The 19591-nt window shown below is 43.1% G+C and overlaps 1 protein-coding gene and 1 non-coding gene across 2 annotated transcripts in view; both read left to right on the top strand.

The window, feature by feature from the left end:
- Positions 1–19591, top strand: part of zwilch (zwilch kinetochore protein) — a 55042-nt gene that overhangs the window by 26464 nt on the left and 8987 nt on the right. Inside the window, exons 9-17 of the mRNA XM_038987298.1 lie at positions 175–221; positions 1898–2003; positions 2229–2308; positions 4077–4233; positions 4553–4581; positions 7495–7631; positions 7988–8083; positions 13304–13419; positions 17742–17841. Of these exons, the coding sequence (XP_038843226.1) occupies positions 175–221; positions 1898–2003; positions 2229–2308; positions 4077–4233; positions 4553–4581; positions 7495–7631; positions 7988–8083; positions 13304–13419; positions 17742–17836 (863 nt within the window). The 3' untranslated portion in view covers positions 17837–17841. The remainder of the gene's footprint in view (positions 1–174; positions 222–1897; positions 2004–2228; positions 2309–4076; positions 4234–4552; positions 4582–7494; positions 7632–7987; positions 8084–13303; positions 13420–17741; positions 17842–19591) is intronic.
- On the top strand, positions 4299–4421 carry LOC120042465. The gene has a single exon (XR_005476108.1).

Genomic DNA, 19591 nt, shown 5'->3' with positions numbered 1-19591 from the left:
GCATCTCCCCCAAAAAAATTTAAGCAAACATTTTATTAGAAAAACTACTTTTCACAACTATATGAAATTAGTTGCTTTTTAACCACTCTGAAATAAACATGTTTTAAAAAATAATATATATATTTAATAATCTTTATTGTCTGTCGCTCACTTCTTCTTCTTCTTCTTTTTCAGAGCTGCAGAACACTGTGAAGAGTCTGCAGGATCAGTCGACCAAAGAGGTGTGATCCTCTCCACCTGTCGCATCAGCTAGGTTGTGTGTGGTCCTCTCCACCTGTTGCATCAGCTAGGTTGTGTGTGGTCCTCTCCACCTGTTGCATCAGCTAGGTTGTGTGTGGTCCTCTCCACCTGTTGCATCAGCTAGGTTGTGTGTGGTCCTCTCCACCTGTTGCATCAGCTAGGTTGTGTGTGGTCCTCTCCACCTGTCGCATCAGCTAGGTTGTGTGTGATCCTCTCCACCTGTTGCATCAGCTAGGTTGTGTGTGGTCCTCTCCACCTGTTGCATCAGCTAGGTTGTGTGTGATCCGGGGTGTATTCATTCTGCCGATTTCTGTTGAAAAACAATTCTTAAACGGAAGCAAACGGAACGAAACGGGGATAAACATACCTGAATTTGTCCAATAGAAACTCTCGTTTGCAACTGTTGGGTCTAATGATTACACCCTAGATCAACTAGATGCAGGCCAGAGGGTGCAAGGAGGTATTGAATGTGTCTCTGTCTGTCACCTTGATTACTCAAAATCCTCTCGACCTGTTGCACCTACTAGGTTGTAGCAACCTCATGATGGGTACAGGGAACATTCTAGTATCATGTAGTAGCCTAAACCTATCGATGTTACGTTGAACTGGGTGAACGGAATATGAATGACAGTCATCCAATATGCTGTAATAGAAATAAGGCCGTGCTCATTAAAAATACATATATATAACGTCCCCCTTATCTTAAACGGTACCGACCGCCACTGTGTTATGGGTATGCTTGTAGTCGTTAAGGACTGGGGAGTTTTTCAGGATAAAAAAGAAACGGAGCTAAGCACAGTCATATCCTAGAGGAAAACCTGGTTCAGTCTGCTTTGCACCAGAGACTGGAAGATTTAATTCACCTTTCAGCAGGACAATAACCTAAAACACAGTCATATCCTAGAGGAACACCTGGTTCAGTCTGCTTTGCACCAGAGACTGGAAGATTTAATTCACCTTTCAGCAGGACAATAACCTAAAACACAGTCATATCCTAGAGGAAAACCTGGTTCAGTCTGCTTTGCACCAGAGACTGGAAGATTTAATTCACCTTTCAGCAGGACAATAACCTAAAACACAGTCATATCCTAGAGGAAAACCTGGTTCAGTCTGCTTTGCACCAGAGACTGGAAGATTTAATTCACCTTTCAGCAGGACAATAACCTAAAACACAGTCATATCCTAGAGGAAAACCTGGTTCAGTCTGCTTTGCACCAGAGACTGGAAGATTTAATTCACCTTTCAGCAGGACAATAACCTAAAACACAAAGCCAAATCTACACTGGAGTTGCTTACCAAGAAGACGGTGAATGTTCCTGAGAGGCCGAGTTACAGTTTTTACTTAAATCTGCTTGAAAATCTAAGAGCTGAAAATGGTTAAATACTTTTATAATCAAGATATTAGTCTTTTCATTATTTTCATTTTTCATGGATTTTCTACAAATGTTAGAATTTGTCTTCCGCTATGACATCAGAGTATTTTGTGTAGATCGTTGACAGAAAATGACAATTCAATCGATTTGAATCCCACTTTACAACACAACAACATGTCAAAGGGGTGTGAATATTGTATCATTTAAAACTGAAACAACAAAAAAACTTGAACAATTGAAATGTGTCGTCATAATGCTTTATCTGATTGGTCATGATCCCCCAGGCAGTGAAGGTGAAGACTGAGACGGGAACATCAGAGATATTCAACTCTCTGATGGAGAGAGGAGACCTGGACTTCATAGAACAGCTCTGGGTTCGCATGAGGAACAGTGAGTAGAGTTTTTAGTACATTTCAGTTATAGTAGAGTAGAGAACCGCCTCTTTTTTTGGTTTTTAAAGCACTTTGGAGGTTGCTGTGTGAACAATAGAAAGCTATTCAGTTCTTTATTTACATTTTGTAAATGTAAATAAATTCAAATTCCTATTAAAAACTTGGATGTGGAATCTAGATACATTTGAGCTGTTTTTAATTCATCACTACTTTTCCATCACAGGCGTGACTTCCTATCAAGATGTCGGAGACTGTCTGAAAATGGTCATCAAAGCTTTACAGTATGGTGACATTAAACCATGGGTAAGTATCGTCCTCCGATCATATCAAGAACATCAGAGACTGTCTGAAACTGATCGTCAAAGCTCTCGACCCGCTCCATTACAGCCCCCGTCGATGTGAACGGGGCCGTGTTTCGGCCCTGCGTTTCCTTTAGTCCGCGATCAGCTCCTTTTGTCTTGCTGACATTGAGGGAGAGGTTGTTGTCCTGGCACCACACTGCCAGGTCTCTGACCTCCTCCCTATAGGCTGTCTCATCGTCGTGTTGTCTCCAAACTTAATGGTGGTGTTGGAGTCGTGCCCGGCCACACAGTCGTTGGTGAACAGGGAGTACAGGAGGGGACTAAGCACGCACCCCTGAGGGGCCCCCACGTTGAGGATCAGCATGGCGGATGTGTTGTTGCCTCCCCTCACCACCTGGGGGCGGCCTGTCAGGAAGTCCCAGGGTCCTTAGCTTAGTGATGAGCTTTGAGGGTACTATGGTGTTGAAGGCTGAGATGTAGTCAATTAACAACTTTTTAACATAGGTGTTCCTCTTGTCCAGGTGGGAAAGGGCAGTGTGGAGTGCAATAGAGATTGCATCATCTGTGAATCTGTTGGGGCGGTATGCGAATTGGAGTGGGTCTAGGGTTTCTGGGATGATGATGGTGTTGATGTGAGCAACGACCAGCCTTTCAAAGCAATTCATGCCTACAGATGTGATTGGTACGGGGTGATAATCATTTACACAGGTTACCTTTGCGTTCTTAGGCACAGGGACTATGGTGGTCTGCTTGAAACATATAGGTATTACAGATTGTGTCAGGGAAAAGTTGAAAATATCAGTAGAGACACTTGCCAGCTGGTCAGCGCATGATGGTAATCCATCTGGCCTTGTGAATGTTAACCTTTTTTTAAAGGTCTTACTCACATCGGCTACAGAGAGCGTGATCACACAGTCGTCCGGAACAACTGGTGCTCTCATGCATGGTTCAGTAAATTTAGCTCGTCTAGTTGACTCGCTGCTGGGTTTCTCTTTGTAATCCGTGATAGTTTGCAAGTCCTGCCACATCCGAAGAGCGTCAGAGCTGGTGTAGTAGGATTTGATGTTAGTCCTGTATTGAAGCTTTGCCTGTTTTGATGGTTAGTCTGAGGGATTTCTTGTTAGTCTGGATTAGTGTCCCGCTCCTTGAAAGCGGCAGCTCTAGCCTTTAGCTCAGTGGGGATGCTGCCCGTAATCCATGGCTTCTGGTTGGGACATGTACGTACGGTCACTGTGGGCACCACGTCGTCGATGCACTAATTGATGAAGCCGGTGACTGAGGAGGTATACTCCTCAATGCCATTGGATGAATCCCGGAACATATTCCAGTCAGTGCTAGCGAAACAGTCCTGTAGCTTAGCATCCGCTTCATCGGACCACTTCCGCATTGTGCGCGTCACTGGTACTTCCTGTTTGAGTTTGTGCTTGTAAGTAGGAATCCGTAAGATAACGTTATGGTCAGATTTGCCAAATCGAGGGCGGAGGAGAGCTTTATATGCAATTCTGTGTTTGGAGTAAAGATGATCTAGAGGGGTTTTTTCGCCTCTAAATCCACAGAAATGATGTCAAACGGATTTCAGTAAAATCACCGGCTACTAGGTGAGCCACCTCTGGATGAGCATTTTCTTGTTTGTTTATGGCGCTATACAGCTCGTTGAGGCTGAAATTAGTGCCAGCATTGGTTTGTTGTGGTAAATAAGACAGCTACGGGAAAAATTATTGATCAACTCTCTTTTTATAACTGCTGCGTGTCTCTCCTGATTTTTGTAGATTCACAGAGACAGCAGTAGCTCCCTCAGTAAGCTGATCCTTCAGTCATACCACCATCAGATGGATCACGTCTCTCTCACAGGTCTCACACCTGTTCACATGCTGCTGGAGATGGGCCTAGACAAGATGAGGAAGGACTACATCAACTACCTCATAGGTAACACACACACACACTGCTCTGTGATCCATAGGTTCTGTAGGTTCGAATCCCGCTGATAGATTGTGGTTGTTCAGTTAAAAGTGAAACGGTGTACGATTCTCCATGACGCCACGGAGAATGATACTGGTGCTCACCGACAGGAATTAACAAGTTATTGGGATCCCTGTGCGATGGTTCCATACAAAATGCCATCTAATTCTTATCTTACAGTATTTTAAGTTAATTTTACAGTATTTTAAGTTGATTTTTACAGTATTTTAAGTTGATTTTACAGTATTTTAAGTTGATTTTACAGTTCATGGTTTCTTCTCCTCAGGTCAAGAACTGACCACACTAAACCACCTGGTGAGAGGTTTATATTACTTTATTTAGAAAATCATCTCAAACATTAAAAAAATATATATATATATATAATTTAAAGCTAGAATCCTTATTGAAACAATAACAAAATGGACACCCCGTCTTTTTGTTTTGGTTAAAAGCTTTAGGGATGGGCCTTGATAAATGTAACCACTTTCAAATTCCTAGACAGAGCTATGGAAGGAAGGACTGACCATCCATGATATCAACATTATAGTTATAACCATGTTATGAGGCTATACAGGACGACCGTCCATGATATCAACATTATAGTTATAACCATGTTATGAGACTATACAGGACTGACCATCCATGATATCAACATGATAGTTTTAACCATGTTATGAGGCTATACAGGACTGACCATCCATGATATCAACATTATAGTTTTAACCATGTTATGAGACTATACAGGACTGACCATCCATGATATCAACATTATAGTTATAACCATGTTATGAGACTATACAGGACTGACCATCCATGATATCAACATTATAGTTATAACCATGTTATGAGACTATACAGGACTGACCATCCATGATATCAACATTATAGTTATAACCATGTTATGAGACTATACAGGACTGACCATCCATGATATCAACATTATAGTTATAACCATGTTATGAGGCTATACAGGACTGACCATCCATGATATCAACATTATAGTTATAACCATGTTATGAGGCTATACAGGACTGACCATCCATGATATCAACATTATAGTTATAACCATGTTATGAGGCTATACAGGACTGACCATCCATGATATCAACATTATAGTTATAACCATGTTATGAGACTATACAGGACTGACCATCCATGATATCAACATTATAGTTATAACCATGTTATGAGGCTATATAGGACTGACCATCCATGATATCAACATTATAGTTATAACCATGTTATGAGACTATACAGGACTGACCATCCATGATATCAACATTATAGTTATAACCATGTTATGAGGCTACACAGGACTGACCATCCATGATATCAACATTATAGTTATAACCATGTTATGAGGCTATACAGGACTGACCATCCATGATATCAACATTATAGTTATAACCATGTTATGAGACTATACAGGACTGACCATCCATGATATCAACATTATAGTTTTAACCATGTTATGAGACTATACAGGACTGACCATCCATGATATCAACATTATAGTTATAACCATGTTATGAGGCTATACAGGACTGACCATCCATGATATCAACATTATAGTTATAACCATGTTATGAGACTATACAGGACTGACCATCCATGATATCAACATTATAGTTATAACCATGTTATGAGACTATACAGGACTGACCATCCATGATATCAACATTATAGTTATAACCATGTTATGAGGCTATACAGGACGACCGTCCATGATATCAACATTATAGTTATAACCATGTTATGAGACTATACAGGACTGACCATCCATGATATCAACATGATAGTTTTAACCATGTTATGAGGCTATATAGGACTGACCGTCCATGATATCAACATTATAGTTATAACCATGTTATGAGGCTGTACAGGACGACCGTCCATGATATCAACATTATAGTTATAACCATGTTATGAGGCTATACAGGACGACCGTCCATGATATCAACATTATAGTTTTAACCATGTTATGAGACTATACAGGACTGACCATCCATGATATCAACATTATAGTTATAACCATGTTATGAGGCTATACAGGACTGACCATCCATGATATCAACATTATAGTTATAACCATGTTATGAGACTATACAGGACTGACCATCCATGATATCAACATTATAGTTATAACCATGTTATGAGACTATACAGGACTGACCATCCATGATATCAACATTATAGTTATAACCATGTTATGAGGCTATACAGGACTGACCATCCATGATATCAACATTATAGTTTTAACCATGTTATGAGACTATACAGGACTGACCATCCATGATATCAACATTATAGTTATAACCATGTTATGAGGCTATACAGGACTGACCATCCATGATATCAACATTATAGTTTTAACCATGTTATGAGACTATACAGGACTGACCATCCATGATATCAACATTATAGTTATAACCATGTTATGAGACTATACAGTATTTGTTTATATTAATTACAAACATCCGTCTCAGATAAGCTTATATCTTGTCTTCTGTTGGGGTTGAACCAAAGAGTTTATAAACCCAGAGGCGCGACATCGCGAAACTTCCGGGAACGTTTGTGAAACAGACCAGGCCGGCGTTTGAGAAGCTAGTGAGATAAATCTAAACACCCTTTTCCTTTGTTGTTCATTTTCTAATTCTTAAAAACACAGCCTAGATTCGAGGCAATGTCTTTAAAAGTAGTTAAAAATCGAATCAAATTTGATTGGTTTAGCAGATGTTATTGAGGCTGTAGCAAAATGCTTGTTAAACGTGTTACTACTCCAACTTTGTGAACGTGGAAAAACGGACACGTTTTACAGGTTTTTTTTTGTTGGTCAAAAACAATGTTATATCGAAAGAGTGCCTTTTTTTTTTGATTTGCCAGCCTGCTCGTCCACAGTTCAACGCGAGATGCCCGTTAGACCCGACGACGTGTTTCCGCTTGTGTGCTTAGCTAGCCGACGTCTCGCCATGACAACGCCAACAAGTGTGATCGGACATGTCTATTGGAGACGCAGTTTTAAGCCTGTCTTCATCATACTGTATTGTCTTTGGTTGAACTAACCTCGTGAAGTGTTGGATACAATTATTCAAGAATCAATGGGTATATGTTAATAATTTATAAGTCTAAAAATGAATGCTACAACTAAGGATTCTACCTTTTTTTATTTTTTATTATTATTATGAAGATGTTACCGTTGAGATTTTCAACTGTTCTTGTCGTCAATAGAGTTACTACCTGAGTACAGTGGAGGATCTTCAGGAGCAGGTGATCAGGTTGAGGAAACTGCACCACCTGCTGGAGATCATGGTGACGTGCAGCACCTTCCTGGGCCTGCCGTACGACAGACTCTTCCTCCTCACACAGTAAGACCTGCTCGCCTGTCTGTCGGGCCAGGTTAGCCTAGAGGTTAAGAGCGTTGGGCCAATAACCCGAATTGGTCGCTGGTTCGAATCCCCACGAGCCTACTAGGAGAAAATGCTTATGTGTCCTTGAGCAAGGCACTTAATCCTAATTGCTCTGGATAAGGTTAAATTATCATTTATTTTTTAAGACGAGTCCAAACTCCATGTGTTTGTCCATTTTCCTTACATTTGGTGTGTAAAATAACAAAACCTCTCAACATTTTTTTAACCTCTCTGTAACGTTGTATAGATGTTGATCAGCTGTTTACTGACCTGGGTATAATAAAGCTGTTTCCCTCCCCCCCTGTGCTTCCTAGGTTGTGTTTGCAGTACTACAAGACGTGTCCCTATGACGAGGACCACGAGTTCAAACTGCAGATCAAACCTACCCTGATCAGCCACTTCTACCAGAAGTATGCCCACAGACCGCTGCTCCTCATTAGTCAAAATGTGTCTTTCCATAAAGTTGTAGAAATTCCCGTAACTTTCCCAAAATTCCCAGATTTTCCAGAAATCTCGTTTTTAGAAGATTTTAAAGAAGGAATTGACAGGAATTGGTCAACCCTGTGATGCCTGTACAGTCATTGGTCAACCCTGTGGTACCTGTACAGTCATTGGTTAACCCTGTGGTGCCTGTACAGTCATTGGTCAACCCTGTGGTGCCTGTACAGTCATTGGTCAACCCTGTGGTGCCTGTACAGTCATTGGTCAACCCTGTGGTGCCTGTACAGTCATTGGTCAACCCTGTGGTACCTGTACAGTCATTGGTCAACCCTGTGGTGCCTGTACAGTCATTGGTCAACCCTGTGGTGCCTGTACAGTCATTGGTCAACCCTGTGGTGCCTGTACAGTCATTGGTCAACCCTGTGATGCCTGTACAGTCATTGGTCAACCCTGTGGTGCCTGTACAGTCATTGGTCAACCCTGTGGTGCCTGTACAGTCATTGGTCAACCCTGTGGTGCCTGTACAGGAATTGGTCAACCCTGTGGTGCCTGTACAGTCATTGGTCAACCCTGTGATGCCTGTACAGTCATTGGTCAACCCTGTGGTGCCTGTACAGTCATTGGTCAACCCTGTGATGCCTGTACAGTCATTGGTCAACCCTGTGGTGCCTGTACAGTCATTGGTCAACCCTGTGGTACCTGTACAGTCATTGGTCAACCCTGTGGTACCTGTACAGTCATTGGTCAACCCTGTGGTGCCTGTACAGTCATTGGTCAACCCTGTGGTGCCTGTACAGTCATTGGTCAACCCTGTGGCGCCTGTACAGTCATTGGTCAACCCTGTGGCGCCTGTACAGTCATTGGTCAACCCTGTGGTGCCTGTACAGTCATTGGTCAACCCCGTGGCGCCTGTACAGTCATTGGTCAACCCCGTGGCGCCTGTACAGTCATTGGTCAACCCTGTGGCGCCTGTACAGTCATTGGTCAACCCTGTGGCGCCTGTACAGTCATTGGTCAACCCTGTGATGCCTGTACAGTCATTGGTCAACCCTGTGGTGCCTGTACAGTCATTGGTCAACCCTGTGGTGCCTGTACAGTCATTGGTCAACCCTGTGGTGCCTGTACAGTCATTGGTCAACCCTGTGGTGCCTGTACAGTCATTGGTCAACCCTGTGGTGCCTGTACAGTCATTGGTCAACCCTGTGGTGCCTGTACAGTCATTGGTCAACCCTGTGGTGCCTGTACAGTCATTGGTCAACCCTGTGGTGCCTGTACAGTCATTGGTTAACCCTGTGGTACCTGTACAGTCATTGGTCAACCCTGTGGTGCCTGTACAGTCATTGGTCAACCCTGTGGTGCCTGTACAGTCATTGGTCAACCCTGTGGTGCCTGTACAGTCATTGGTTAACCCTGTGGTACCTGTACAGTCATTGGTCAACCCTGTGGTGCCTGTACAGTCATTGGTCAACCCTGTGGTGCCTGTACAGTCATTGGTCAACCCTGTGGTGCCTGTACAGTCATTGGTCAACCCTGTGGTGCCTGTACAGTCATTGGTCAACCCTGTGGTGCCTGTACAGTCATTGGTCAACCCTGTGGTACCTGTACAGTCATTGGTCAACCCTGTGGTACCTGTACAGTCATTGGTCAACCCTGTGGTACCTGTACAGTCATTGGTCAACCCTGTGGTGCCTGTACAGTCATTGGTCAACCCTGTGGTGCCTGTACAGTCATTGGTCAACCCTGTGGTGCCTGTACAGTCATTGGTCAACCCTGTGGTGCCTGTACAGTCATTGGTCAACCCTGTGGCGCCTGTACAGTCATTGGTCAACCCTGTGGCGCCTGTACAGTCATTGGTCAACCCTGTGGCGCCTGTACAGTCATTGGTCAACCCTGTGGCGCCTGTACAGTCATTGGTCAACCCTGTGGTGCCTGTACAGTCATTGGTCAACCCTGTGGCGCCTGTACAGTCATTGGTCAACCCTGTGGCGCCTGTACAGTCATTGGTCAACCCTGTGGCGCCTGTACAGTCATTGGTCCACCCTGTGGTGCCTGTACAGTCATTGGTCAACCCTGGGGTGCCTGTATCTGTACAGTCATTGGTCAACACTGTGGCGCCTGTACAGTCATTGGTCAACACTGTGGCGCCTGTACAGTCATTGGTCAACCCTGGGGCGCCTGTACAGTCATTTGTGTGTGTGTGTGGGTGGGTGGGTGGGTGGGTAGGTAGGTAGGTAGGTAGGTAAAGAAATAAAACAACAGTAAAAATACATTGGAAAATAAGAGTAGCAAGGCTCCATACAGACACCTGTTAGTCAGGCTGATTGAGGTAGCGTGTACATGAATGTATAGTTAAAGTGACTATATGATGAACAGAGAGTAGCAGCAGCGTGGCACAATTGGTTAGGAGACCGTAAAACGGCAGCCATCTTGTATGGCGCCCGGAGGAGTCATTGGTCTAAAATGTCCTGCCGGAATAATAATGTTTTTACTATTCAGTTTAAACGTATTGCTGACTAGTATGTTTATTGGTTTACTGAGTTTCCACCCCCTTCCTGGGGGTGTCCAGGGTTACTAATGTACCCAGCTACTCTTCCTGGGGGTGTCTAGGGTTACTAATGTACCCAGCTACTCTTCCTGGGGGTGTCCAGGGTTACTAATGTACCCAGCTACTCTTCCTGGGGGTGTCTAGGGTTACTAATGTACCCAGCTACTCTTCCTGGGGGTGTCTAGGGTTACTAATGTACCCAGCTACTCTTCCTGGGGGTGTCCAGGGTTACTAATGTACCCAGCTACTCTTCCTGGGGGTGTCTAGGGTTACTAATGTACCCAGCTACTCTTCCAGGGGGTGTCCAGGGTTACTAATGTACCCAGCTACTCTTCCTGGGGGTGTCTAGGGTTACTAATGTACCCAGCTACTCTTCCTGGGGGTGTCTAGGGTTACTAATGTACCCAGCTACTCTTCATGGGGGTGTCCAGGGTTACTAATGTACCCAGCTACTCTTCCTGGGGGTGTCTAGGGTTACTAATGTACCCAGCTACTCTTCCAGGGGGTGTCCAGGGTTACTAATGTACCCAGCTACTCTTCCTGGGGGTGTCTAGGGTTACTAATGTACCCAGCTACTCTTCATGGGGGTGTCCAGGGTTACTAATGTACCCAGCTACTCTTCCAGGGGGTGTCCGGGGTTACTAATGTACCCAGCTACTCTTCCTGGGGGTGTCTAGGGTTACTAATGTACCCAGCTACTCTTCCTGGGGGTGTCTAGGGTTACTAATGTACCCAGCTACTCTTCATGGGGGTGTCCAGGGTTACTAATGTACCCTATGTATTTATTATGGATCCCCATTAGTTCCTGCCAAGGCAGCAGCTACTCTTCCTGGGGTTTATTATGGATCCCCATTAGTTCCTGCCAAGGCAGCAGCTACTCTTCCTGGGGTTTATTATGGATCCCCATTAGTTCCTGCCAAGGCAGCAGCTACTCTTCCTGGGGTTTATTATGGACCCTCATTAGTTCCTGCCAAGGCAGCAGCTACTCTTCCTGGGGTTTATTATGGACCCTCATTAGATTCTGCCAAGGCAGCAGCTACTCTTCCTGGGGTTTATTATGGATCCCCATTAGTTCCTGGGGTTTGTTATGGATCCCCATTAGATTCTGCCAAGGCAGCAGCTACTCTTCCTGGGGTTTATTATGGATCCCCATTAGTTCCTGCCAAGGCAGCAGCTTCTTTTCCTGGGGTTTATTATGGATCCCCATTAGTTCCTGGGGTTTATTATGGATCCCCATTAGTTCCTGCCAAGGCAGCAGCTACTCTTCCTGGGGTTTATTATGGATCCCCATTAGTTCCTGCCAAGGCAGCAGCTGCTCTTCCTGGGGTTTATTATGGATCCCCATTAGTTCCTGCCAAGGCAGCAGCTACTCTTCCTGGGGTTTATTATGGATCCCCATTAGTTCCTGCCAAGGCAGCAGCTACTCTTCCTGGGGTTTATTATGGATCCCCATTAGATTCTGCCAAGGCAGCAGCTACTCTTCCTGGGGTTTATTATGGATCCCCATTAGTTCCTGTTGCCAAGGCAGCAGTTACTCTTCCTGGGGTTTATTATGGATCCCCATTAGTTCCTGCCAAGGCAGCAGCTGCTCTTCCTGGGGTTTATTATGGATCCCCATTAGTTCCTGCCAAGGCAGCAGCTACTCTTCCTGGGGTTTATTATGGATCCCCATTAGTTCCTGCCAAGGCAGCAGCTACTCTTCCTGGGGTTTATTATGGATCCCCATTAGTTCCTGCTAAGGCAGCGGCTACTCTTCCTGGGGTTTATTATGGATCCCCATTAGTTCCTGTCAAGGCAGCAGCTACTCTTCCTGGGGTTTATTATGGATCCCCATTAGTTCCTGCCAAGGCAGCAGCTACTCTTCCTGAGGTTTATTATGGATCCCCATTAGTTCCTGTCAAGGCAGCAGCTACTCTTCCTGGGGTTTATTATGGATCCCCATTAGTTCCTGTCAAGGCAGCAGCTACTCTTCCTGGGGTTTATTATGGATCCCCATTAGTTCCTGCCAAGGCAGCAGCTACTCTTCCTGGGGTTTATTATGGATCCCCATTAGTTCCTGTCAAGGCAGCAGCTACTCTTCCTGGGGTTTATTATGGATCCCCATTAGTTCCTGTCAAGGCAGCAGCTACTCTTCCTGGGGTTTATTATGGATCCCCATTAGTTCCTGCCAAGGCAGCAGCTACTCTTCCTGGGGTTTATTATGGATCCCTATTAGTTCCTGCCAAGGCAGCAGCTACTCTTCCTGGGGTTTATTATGGATCCCCATTAGTTCCTGTCAAGGCAGCAGCTACTCTTCCTGGGGTTTATTATGGATCCCCATTAGTTCCTGCCAAGGCAGCGGCTACTCTTCCTGGGGTTTATTATGGATCCCCATTAGTTCCTGCCAAGGCAGCAGCTACTCTTCCTGGGGTTTATTATGGATCCCCATTAGTTCCTGCCAAGGCAGCAGCTACTCTTCCTGGGGTTTATTATGAATCCCCATTAGTTCCTGCCAAGGCAGCAGCTACTCTTCCTGGGGTTTATTATGGATCCCCATTAGTTCCTGCCAAGGCAGCAGCTACTCTTCCTGGGGTTTATTATGAATCCCCATTAGTTTCTGCCAAAGCAGCAGCTACTTGTATTGTACTATATGTTGTTCCCCCAGAGAGCAGGCGGTGTCCTGGGGTGTGGAGGTGTCTAGCGGTAATGGCCCCAGAGAGGTGAAGACGTCCTGGCTGCTGAGTGACAAGCCCCTGGTGGAACACATCGTCTTTGAAACAGGTGAAATACTACCCCCCCCCCCAGTAACTATCAGGACACTAATCATATTTTTTTGTAAACACGTTTACAGTGTTAGTTTCATCTGCTGTTGTATAATATGATATAAAACCCAGGGAAAACCTTCATTCTGACTGCTTTGGGACCTTTAAAGAATCCTTTACGAGTCTGCTGACTTCTGCAGGCTTCAAGCTTCCATTTTAAGAGGCATTTTGTCAGCCATCTATAATACAGGTATGATTGAAGAATGTAGCAGGTGTTAAACAATTTACAATGGCCCTTTGGTCAATTCTAAACATAAAAATTCAATATTCTCCAATGGGTGATCTGTTTTCCTGTTGCCCCACCCATTGAGTGCTGTCAATCAATATCACCCAACATACCAGTTACAGCCAATCAGAGCTGTCTGCCTACCTAGTGGCTCTTTCACCAGATGAGATCACGACGCACCTTGATAAACCAAAGGACTCAGTTATATATACACTGCTCAAAAAAATAAAGGGAACACTTAAACAACACAATGTAACTCCAAGTCAATCACACTTCTGTGAAATCAAACTGTCCACTTAGGAAGCAACACTGATTGACAATAAATTTCACATGCTGTTGTGCAAATGGAATAGACAACAGGTGGAAATTATAGGCAATTAGCAAGACACCCCCAATAAAGGAGTGGTTCTGCAGGTGGTGGCCACAGACCACTTCTCAGTTCCTATGCTTCCTGGCTGATGTATTGGTCACTTTTGAATGCTGGCGGTGCTTTCACTCTAGTGGTAGCACGAGACGGAGTCTACAACCCACACAAGTGGCTCAGGTAATGCAGCTCATCCAGGATGGCACATCAATGTGAGCTGTGGCAAGAAGGTTTGCTGTGTCTGTCAGCGTAGTGTCCAGAGCATGGAGGCGCTACCAGGAGACAGGCCAGTACATCAGGAGACGTGGAGGAGGCCGTAGGAGGGCAACAACCCAGCAGCAGGACCGCTACCTCCGCCTTTGTGCAAGGAGGAGCAGGAGGAGCACTGCCAGATCCCTGCAAAATGACCTCCAGCAGGCCACAAATGTGCATGTGTCTGCTCAAACGGTCAAAAACAGACTCCATGAGGGTGGTATGAGGGCCCGACGTCCACAGGTGGGGGTTGTGCTTACAGCCCAACACCGTGCAGGACGTTTGGCATTTGCCAGAGAACACCAAGATTGGCAAATTTGCCACTGGCGCCCTGTGCTCTTCACAGATTAAAGCAGGTTCACACGCACATGTGACAGACGTGACAGAGTCTGGAGACGCCGTGGAGAACGTTCTGCTGCCTGCAACATCCTCCAGCATGACCGGTTTGGCGGTGGGTCAGTCATGGTGTGGGGTGGCATTTCTTTGGGGGGCCGCACAGCCCTCCATGTGCTTGCCAGAGGTAGCCTGACTGCCATTAGTTACCGAGATGAGATCCTCAGACCCCTTGTGAGATCATATGCTGGTGCGGTTGGCCCTGGGTTCCTCCTAATGGACAATGCTAGACCTCATGTGGCTGGAATGTGTCAGCAGTTCCTGCAAGAGGAAGGCATTGATGCTATGGACTGGCCCGCCCGTTCCCCAGACCTGAATCCAATTGAGCACATCTGGGACATCATGTCTCGCTCCATCCACCAACGCCACGTTGCACCACAGACTGTCCAGGAGTTCATCAGGAGCATGCCCAGGCGTTGTAGGGAGGTCATACAGGCACGTGGAGGCCACACACACTACTGAGCCTCATTTTGACTTATTTTAAGGACATTACATCAAAGTTGGATCAGCCTGTAGTGTGGTTTTCCACTTTAATTTTGAGTGTGACTCCAAATCCAGACCTCCATAGGTTGATACATTTGATTTCCATTGATCATTTTTGTGTGATTTTGTTGTCAGCACATTCAACTATGTAAAGAAAAAAGTATTTAATAAGAATATATAATTCATTCAGATCTAGGATGTGTTATTTTAGTGTTCCCTTTATTTTTTTGAGCAGTGTATTTATACCCCAATTTGAGGTGGAATCTCCTCCTTTTCTCTAAACATTACGTCTTTGTTGCTAGGCAGGAAATTGAGTCACACACGGGTAATAAACTGTTCCTTCTCCCTTAATGTAACCTGACCTGGACCCCTTTCCTCACTAAACCACATCGCTCAACCCTTATCAGTACCTTGCCGAGATGTGATCGTCTTTACTTCACTCAGTACATATTCAACATTCATTGACCCCCCCCACCATACACCTTCCTCCTACAGATACCCATTAACATCTGGTGTGGATACCCATTAACTTCTGGTGTGGATACCCATTAACTTCTGGGGTGGATACCCATTAACTTCTGGGGTGGATACCCATTAACATCTGGTGTGGATACCCATTAACTTCTGGTGTGGATACCCATTAACTTCTGGTGTAAACCCTAGACTACGGCACGCCTCATGTCTCGAGTATAACTGATGATTTAACAATATTTTAAAAGTTTAGAAATCTGAACCCATCACTGTAGTGTAACAAGGTCGTTAGTCTCCACATCCCCACAGTCTTGTTGACAGATGCTGCTACCATTTTCTGTTACGTCTGTCCGTGAGATATTAACTCATGTATGGATTATGGAATAAGCGCTTGGAGATTTCTGTAATGAAACGCACTTTTAGAAGTTAAATTATTGTTAACCTCTGCTTATAATTGTATTTTCTGTGATTCCATCTTTTGTTGTAACTCGTTTCTTATTATGTATAGTACCTTAGGAAAGTTCTCACATCCCTTTTTTTCCAAATGTGTTACAGCCTGAATTTAAAATGGATTAAATTGAGATATTGTACCTGATCTACACACAATACCCCTTATTTTATTTTACAAATGTATTAAAAAATGAAAAGCTGAAATATCTTGAGTCAATAAGTATTCAACTCCTTTGTTATGGTAAGGAGCCTAAATCAGTACAGGGGTAAAACATGTGCTTAACAAGTCATAAAATAAGTTGCATGGATTCACTTTGTGCAATGTACCCCACACATACAATTATCTGTAAGGTCCCTCAGTTGAGAAGTGAATTTCAACCACAAAGACCAAGGAGGCTTTCCAATGCCTCGCAAAGAAGCGCAACTATTGGTAGATGGGTAAAAAAAACAGCAGACATTGAATATCCGTTTGAGCCTGGTGAAGTTATTAATTACACTTTGGATGGTGTATCAATACACCCAGTCACTACAAAGATACAGGCGTCCTTCCTAACTCAGTTGCCAGAGAGGAAGGAAACCGCTCAGGGAATTCATCATGAGGCCAATGGTGACTTTAAAACATTTACAGAGTTTAACGACTGTGATAGGAGATAACTGAAGATGGATCAACAATGTAGTTACTCCACAATACTAACCTAATTGACAGTGAAAAGGAAGCTTGTACAGAATAAAAATATTCCAAAACATGCATCCTGTTTGCCATACGGCACTAAATTATAACTGCAGAAAATATGGCAAAGAAATTAACTTTATGTATTGAATACAAAATGTTGTGTTTGGGGCAAATCCAACACATCACTGAGTACCACTCTTCATATTTTCAAGCATAGTGGTGGCTGCATCATGTTATGGGTATACTTGTCACCGGCAAGGACTACAGAGTTTTGTCAGGATAAAAAAAAGAAACGGAATCGACCTAAGCACAGACAAAATCATAGAGGAAATCCTGGTTGTCGGTTTTCCAACAAACTGGGAGACAAATTCACCTTTTCAGCAGGACAAGGCCAAATCTACACCGGAGTACCAAGATGACATTGGACGTTCCTGAGTGGCCGAGTTATAGATTTGAGTTAAATCGGCTTGAAAATCGATAGCAAAACTTGAACAAGTCTGTCTAGCATTGATCAACAACCAACTTGACAGAGCTTGTAGAATTTTAAAAAAAGAATAATGGGCAAATATTGTACAATCCAGGTGTGGAAAGCTCTTAGAGACTCACCCAGAAAGACTCACAGCTGTAATCACTGCCAAAAGGTGATTCTACAAAGTATTGACTCAGGGGTGGGAATACTTTATGTAAATTATATATTTCTGTATTACATTTTCAATACATATGAAAAAAATGTCTAAAAACATGTTTTCATTTTGTCATTATTGGGTATTGTGATGTCATAATGGGGTATTGTGTGTAGATTGGATGATAAATCAATTTTAATACACGTTGAATTCAGGCTGTAACACAATATGGAATAAGTCGAGGGGTATGAATACTTTCTGGAGGCACTTGTATTTTCAGAATTGCGAAAGAAGGATTTCCCTGTGAAGTCTTCCCTTTTGCAAATGAAGGTTAAATGTGTTGCAGACTTCCATAATGAGATGACGGTGAACGGTGACGGTGAAGAGGCTGCCTATTTCACCACCATGGTGTGTTGCAGCCTGGTCAACTTTGCTGCTTAGATCCAGTAAGTCAAACATCGCTATAGACATGAAAGTATGTTTTTTTTTTTTTACTTTTACTTTTTTATCTTTTTTTTATTACATTTTATTTTTTAAACAACACAATTTGAAGTGTTTCTAAATGAAAATATCCCATCCATGTCGCTACTCTTATGTCCCCGCTGTGTGTGAACATGTCAACATGCATTACCTTGAAGTCTCAACTGAATCAGTTGAGGGAATGGTCTGTACAATAAGATAAATTATTATGGATAAAGCAAACGGCTTAATTAACTTCACATCAAACTTTAATTTCTTTCATTAATCTGGTTGAGAAGTTGGAATTGCTAGGTCCATGGGGTTATACAAAGCATGTGTGTAGTAGTAGTAATAATAGTACTAGTTGTGAGTAGTAGTAGTATATCTAGGTGTGTAGTAGTAGTAGTAGTATATCTAGGTGTGTAGTAGTAGTAGTAGTATATCTAGGTGTGTAGTAGTAATAGTAGTATATCTAGGTGTGTAGTAGTAGTAGTAGTAGTATATCTAGGTGTGTAGTAGTAGTATATCTAGGTGTGTAGTAGTAGTATATCTAGGTGTGTAGTAGTAGTATATCTAGATGTGTAGTAGTAGTAGTAGTAGTAGTATATCTAGGTGTGTAGTAGTATATCTAGGTGTGTAGTAGTAGTAGTAGTAGTAGTATATCTAGGTGTGTAGTAGTAGTATATCTAGGTGTGTAGTAGTAGTAGTAGTATATCTAGGTGTGTAGTAGTAGTAGTAGTATATCTAGGTGTGTAGTAGTAGTAGTAGTAGTATATCTAGGTGTGTAGTAGTAGTAGTAGTAGTATATCTAGGTGTGTAGTAGTAGTAGTAGTAGTATATCTAGGTGTGTAGTAGTAGTAGTAGTATATCTAGGTGTGTAGTAGTAGTAGTAGTATATCTAGGTGTGTAGTAGTAGTAGTATATCTAGGTGTGTAGTAGTAATAGTAGTATATCTAGGTGTGTAGTAGTAGTAGTAGTAGTATATCTAGGTGTGTAGTAGTAGTAGTATATCTAGGTGTGTAGTAGTAGTAGTATATCTAGGTGTGTAGTAGTAGTATATCTAGGTGTGTAGTAGTAGTATATCTAGATGTGTAGTAGTAGTATATCTAGATGTGTAGTAGTAGTAGTAGTAGTATATCTAGGTGTGTAGTAGTATATCTAGGTGTGTAGTAGTAGTAGTAGTATATCTAGGTGTGTAGTAGTAGTAGTAGTATATCTAGGTGTGTAGTAGTAGTAGTAGTAGTATATCTAGGTGTGTAGTAGTAGTAGTAGTAGTAGTATATCTAGGTGTGTAGTAGTAGTAGTAGTAGTAGTATATCTAGGTGTGTAGTAGTAGTAGTAGTATATCTAGGTGTGTAGTAGTAGTAGTATATCTAGGTGTGTAGTAGTAATAGTAGTATATCTAGGTGTGTAGTAGTAGTATATCTAGGTGTGTAGTAGTAGTAGTAGTAGTAGTAGTAGTAGTAGTAGTATATCTAGGTGTGTAGTAGTAGTAGTAGTAGTAGTATATCTAGGTGTGTAGTAGTAGTAGTAGTAGTAGTATATCTAGGTGTGTAGTAGTAGTATATCTAGGTGTGTAGTAGTAGTATATCTAGGTGTGTAGTAGTAGTATATCTAGGTGTGTAGTAGTAGTAGTATATCTAGGTGTGTAGTAGTAGTAGTATATCTAGGTGTGTAGTAGTAGTAGTATATCTAGGTGTGTAGTAGTAGTAGTATATCTAGGTGTGTAGTAGTAGT

Source organism: Salvelinus namaycush, unplaced genomic scaffold (genome assembly GCF_016432855.1).
Source record: "Salvelinus namaycush isolate Seneca unplaced genomic scaffold, SaNama_1.0 Scaffold693, whole genome shotgun sequence".
NCBI classification, from domain to species: Eukaryota; Metazoa; Chordata; class Actinopteri; order Salmoniformes; family Salmonidae; genus Salvelinus; species Salvelinus namaycush.
The sequence above is the reverse complement of the archived record's forward strand: the minus strand, read 5'-3'. Positions and strand labels throughout refer to the sequence as shown.